Raw genomic sequence first — 5,878 nt, 5'->3', positions numbered from 1 at the left:
TTCATAGAAGCAGGACGTTTGCCTGTAGCCAGTTAGAGTGTTAGGTCTGTGTTATGTCAGGCTTGATGACAGTCTTATGCAGAGTTTAGATTATGGAGTGTACAGGATGGTTTGAATAGGTATGATCCTGTCTCAGGCAGGGGGTTGGACTAGATCAGCATTTCTCAACCCGTGGGTTGCGACCCAAAAGTACGTCTCAAGCATATATGAAAGGGTTGCAACACACCCACCCCCTGCCCTACACACTGGGGGGCTGGGACCTAGGGACGAGAGCTACTGGGTCAGGACTGGCCACTGATGTTTACAAATGGGTTCCAGTACAAAAAAGGTTGAGAATCACAGGATTAGATGACCTCTAGAGGTCCCTTCCAGCCCCACTTCTCTATGATTTTATGTAAATACACTCATTCTGGAAATAAAATAAACTTCTAGTTTAACTATGATTGATTGCTATTTTGCGCTCTCATTTCTCAAGCATTAGTAGAATGCTGTAATTTTTGCACTACATACATTGTAGATGAATACTTATACTTAAGTAAATGTTGTTTTAAGTGGAATTTAGAAACCCATGAAAAGATTTCAACTGACTTCAGGCTTTGCATTTTAAGAAATGTTTTAAAAAGGAGCATAAAATACACAAAAATCCTATTTTAATGGTATAGTTGATCTATTGGATTGTGTGCTACTTAGAGGATGGTTTTGATAATACCAATGGGAACATAAAAAAGTGATAAATAGAGTTGTTTAAAGGAGGCAGTATCACTTATGTGCTGCAGAAAATTCCCATAGCATTGTGTTCCAAGTGTGCAACTAATGTGCTGCTGGAAATAATTACTTAAAATTTCTTTATTATTTCACTCTTGCTTCTTTAATGTGAATTTTTCCTCTCTATTCTAAATCACAGCCCAATTTGGTATTCCATAAACTACATACATTGTACATCCACTTTAGATTTCATTTTCCGCATACAGGGTAAGACGTATGGTACATTCTCTCTTCCCCACAAGCAGCATGTTCTACACTTCCTCTATGCTCCAGTCTCACGAAGTGAAAACAAATTGATTTTTACATGATAGAGAAAAGAATTATTGTTTTCTTTAGCTGTAATATATATCTGTGTGTGTGGAAGAGAAGAATATAATTTTTATTACATTTGAATTTATTCTTTGCCAGATTGCTGAAAGAAAATAAAAGAGGTCTACAAAATGCCTAGTGTGTGAAGCTTCAACCTTTAGCTAATCTAAAACTAATCATAATTTGCAATCAGACGCCTAATTAAAGGCAGTGTGGTTTTCAGAGGAGCTAAGGACTTGCAGCTCCCAGAAAAATCAGCCAAGACTGCTGGATGCTACCAATATTGGGAGTAATCTGAAGTTACCTTACCTCTGCATGCACAGCGATGATATTCACTAAAGCTTCTTTCAGATAATTTCTGACACCTAAAACAAAAACAAAAAAGGTAGTCAATCACTTTCATTCAGTCATATTGACATAGCTATGCTAGCTTGCTGTTCAATACTGTACTTCTTCCTTTTCATTTCTTTAACTAGCACATTTGCAATCAGAGAGGCAGAAAGAGAAAGTTCCACAGCCACACTGCCACTATCTATTTCCTTTTTCAAAATCAAATGGAGAAAGGCACATTTCCTTACAGTAAAAGGTTAAAGCAGCCAGTAGGTTCCTGTTTCTGTAGTCTTCTTCTGTACAATAACCCAGTTTCAAAAATCTTGTCAGTTTATCAAAGATCCAGTATTAAAACTTAATCTCAATATCTTAATATGCACAATGGCTTTTTTCATGTTTAACAGTCATGTTTCATGTTTTAAGTCGCAATTGTAAAAAAAATAAGACTAACATAGCTTGAATGCAGGAGATCTCATTACTATTTCTTTCTGAGTTGCTTCGATTGGAAACTTGTCATTGTCTATGGAAATAACAAGGATTCTTGTTTCTGTGGAAGTGTTTTCAGATTATACTACTCATGCCACTTTATAGCAGTCATATTTATTTAGAAGTTCCCTCTTTGAGAAAAAGAAAATTAAAGAATGTAATTTATTTGCTAACATCTGACTTTTATAAAAGCATGTTCATTCTTGCCTTTGCACATGTAAAGAGTAACTGGGTCCAATGTACTTTTCCTTAGGTCCACTGAAATAAATCTGATGCACATTCACAGAAGTGGATGAGAATGGTAGAAGTCTGGAAAGCACAGGATTAATCTGACCCTGCAGTTGTAAGCAACGACAACCTTGTGACCAATGACAACACAAAACATTTATTTTGTTAGAGTGGTAATGACTGTATTTGCCTGAATCCAAGACAACTTCAAATTTAAAACAAACTCCCAATAATTAATTTCTATACATAGAAAAATATATAACTGTATTATCATTCTCCATGTACAGAATCTAATTATTGGAGGGTCTTCTTAAATTCATCCCCCATCACTTCTCCAGTGGGTAATGCAGGAGCAGGGGGGCAGGTGGTGGGGATGCAGGTAGCAGGGTGGCTTGACCCCTGCTCCTTGCCCCACGCTACCTGCCCATCTCCCTCCAAACTTGTTGCCTATCACCTACCCTAACTGTGCCTATTCTACCTTGCTGTGCCTGTCCTCCTTTCATTGTCATTTGCCCCCAGCCCTGTTCTACCCCATGGAATGAAGCATATGGTGGCTCCTGCCCTTAAACAGTGAGGCAGCAGTGGTGGTGGCAGTGGCAGCTGTGGCCTGGGGACCAGGCCACAGCCAGAGTCACCTCCAATGCTGCTGCCTGGCCAGGCAGGGGCCAGACTGGAGCCATGACTGAGCAGTAATGAGGGTGTGACAACTATATGTGACAGGACAGGTTCTGATCTCAGTAATCCAGGGCAAGTATAACAACAACCCTGCACTGACTTCTATGCGTTTCCTCCATAGGTAACTGAGACCAGAAATTAGGAAAAAAGATGAAAATATTGAGGCTCTGGGGATTACAGTTTTTAATGGTAAATGTTACAAAGTTGAACTTTTAAGTGGTTTGTCTCATTTGATTCACCTTTCCTCAGAGTTGAGTTATTAGAATACAACTCTACCATGCAAAGCAGAGAAACTGGAGCACATTCTCTCTCAATTACCTATCAAGTTTTGTCATTTTACAAGATGCATTTATTCACACATTGCATCTGCTCACCACAAAAACTCAGCCCAAGACCTAAGAGTTATCCTTTCTGATTAGGGCTGTACCCACAATATTACTACATATATTTATTAGAGAAAGGAAACAAAGAACAGGCACTGCATAAGTGGAGTAACAGATAGCTCCTGCCCCACAATATTTACAATCTAAACAGACTGGTCATGGCATAAGAAGAGATACAACATGAAAGTAGTTGGGTGATGACAACAAATGTTACATTATTCTCACAAATTTCACTGTTGGTGGTTTAGCTAGATCAGTTAAATGGAAAGAAAAGGGTAGGGATGAGAGGCTAGAACAGATGTAGAGCAAAGCTAAGGAGAACAAACCTTAGAGGAAAGATAGGGTGCCAGTGTAAAACAGTCCCTCAACACTGGGCTAAGAAAGTCCCTGAATGTTCCAAGGCTCCTGCTTTATTTGACACTACTCCAATCAGCTGGAGTTTCTTGCTGACTCTTCTCTACATTTCTACCTCAAAGATACAAGGCTGGAGGGGCAGTGAGACACTACCAAAGTCCTTGTGTTCACAGAACGGTACTGTGAACTGGGGAGTGGGGGACCTGCCTTATTTCACTCTCTTCCCCCAGTCCTTACTTTCACTGCTTCTGCAGTTACTCCTACTGGCAGGGATGTCACGGAACAGCCCTTGTAATCATTTTTACTTACTGCTTATTAGTAAATGTGCATATTGTATATGTGCAAAACACATAGGTATTCTCCATTAGCCATGGCTGGACCTAGCTGTAAAGTTGGTGGTGAAAGCTTAGAGAAGGCAAATATAAGATAAAAAGGCTGAAGGTTGGGTGGCTAAAGATGTATACCTACATTGTACACCATCTAGCTGTAGTGGCATGGAGCTTCACACAAGATAACATACTCTGACCTGGGCTCCTTCTAGTTCCAAATGTAGCCTGAGTTTCTCTACACTGTATCACAGAATGCAGTGCCAACATATCTTAGGAGATGAAGAGGTAAAGGAAATTGCAGACACTATGAAATGAGAGCAGTGCTGGAGGAGGAAGGGAAGTATCATGCAACTACTGTAGAAGACGTTGCAACTACATACAACTACAGAAGAAGGACCTAGGAAAAAGCCTTGTTTAAAGGCAGGAATGACTCCTGGAGGGCAACACTATACATAAAGCCTGTGAGGACAAAAGATCAAATATCGTTACATACAGAATTACAGAAAATTAGGGTTGAAAGTAAGGTTGAACTGATAGAGATTTTTGGGACAAATACTGATAGCCAATTTTTAAGGAGGCATATCAGCTAACACTGATCTGATTTCCATTATGCAGCCCAGCAGCTTGAAGAGCAGTGTCTGGCTGCTAAGTCTGTTGTGGTAGAAGGGAAGGGGGAAGGGAGCAGATAGAGGCCTCTGCAGTGAGGGAGAGTGGGGCTGGAGCTGGGGCAGGCACTGCCCAGCTGGAGCAGGGCAAGGCACAGGATGGGAGTCATGGCTCACCCAAGGGGTGCAGGGGTGGGGGAGGGGTGTGACTCCCACTGCTGTGTGCACCCTAGGAGGGCATGGGGTGTGCCCCAGGATTTGTGCAGGGCTAGCTGCAGCTGTGGGCTGGGGCTGGAGTAGCACCGGGCTCTTCCCAGTGAGGGCTGGGGTGGGCTGTGCTCAGGACAGGCAGTGGTGGTGCTGGGAGGAGACTATTGGGGGGAGGGGGGCTGCATACATATATCCACCCTAAAATTTGCCGTAGCCCCCCCATCCCTTCCTCCCAGAGCCACCCCGAGCACAGCCTGGCCCAGCCCCTGCCTGGAAGAGCCCAGCACAGCCTTGGCCCAGTCCACAGCTGCTGCCTGCCCTGCGCAGATGTGGGGCCACCGCCACCCCATGTCCTCCCAGGGTGTGCACAGCAGCGGGAGCTGGCCCCCCCCCCCGTGGCCCCTGGACGAGCTGCGGCTCTGTCCTGTGCCCCACCCTGCTCTAGCTGGGTAGCACCTGCCCCAACCCCACTCCCTCCCTCATCGCAGGGGCCTCAATCTGGCCCAGGCCATGCCCCTTCCTTTCCCTTCCCTTCTACCACAACAGACTTACCAGCTGGAGTCATCTGAGCCCAGTTTTTCTCCTGCTTGGGGGGGGGATGGGGGGGCGGGGAAGGAAGTGTTGGACTTGAAGATCTACAAGGTCCCTTCCGACCCTACTTCTATGATTCTATGATATCATCCCAGCCAGGGTTTTGTCTATCCAGGTCTTCAAAACCTCTAAAGGATGGAAGTCTCACAACCTCTCTAGGTAACCTGTTCCAGTGCTTTACTACCCTCTTACTGAGAAAGTTTTTCCTAATATCTAATTAAAACTTCCTGTACTGAAACTTGAGACCGTTGCTCCTTCTCTTATCTGCCACCACTGAGAACAGTGTTTGGAACCACCCTTCAGGTAGCTGTAGGCTGCTATTAGATCCCCTCTCAGTCTTCTCTTCTCCAGACTAAATAAACGCAGTTCCCTCTGTCTCTACTCAAAAGTCATGCGGCCCTGCTGCCTCATCATTTTTGTTGTCCTCCACTGGACTCTCTCCCATTTGTCTGCATCCTTTCCATAGTGCAGGACCCAAAACTAGACATGGTACTCCAGATGTGGCCTCACCAGTGCCATATAGAAAGGAATAATCACTTCCCTCAATCTGCTGGCAACACTCCTACAAATACAGCCCAGTATGCTGTTAGTGTTCTTTGCAGCAAGATGTATT

At 43.7% G+C, this 5,878-nt stretch overlaps 1 protein-coding gene across 3 annotated transcripts in view; it reads right to left on the bottom strand.

Moving 5' to 3' along the window:
- Nucleotides 1-5,878, bottom strand: part of EXOC2 (exocyst complex component 2) — a 277,754-nt gene that overhangs the window by 27,336 nt on the left and 244,540 nt on the right. For all 3 annotated transcript variants that reach the window (XM_019521894.1, XM_019521902.1, XM_019521912.1), the window contains exon 24: nt 1,384-1,439. In XM_019521894.1, the coding sequence (XP_019377439.1) occupies nt 1,384-1,439 (56 nt within the window). The remainder of the gene's footprint in view (nt 1-1,383; nt 1,440-5,878) is intronic.

Source organism: Gavialis gangeticus, unplaced genomic scaffold, assembly GCF_001723915.1.
Source record: "Gavialis gangeticus isolate Ggan-Ray unplaced genomic scaffold, GavGan_comp1, whole genome shotgun sequence".
Lineage (NCBI taxonomy): Eukaryota > Metazoa > Chordata > Crocodylia > Gavialidae > Gavialis > Gavialis gangeticus.
This window is presented reverse-complemented; position numbering and strand designations above follow the sequence as displayed.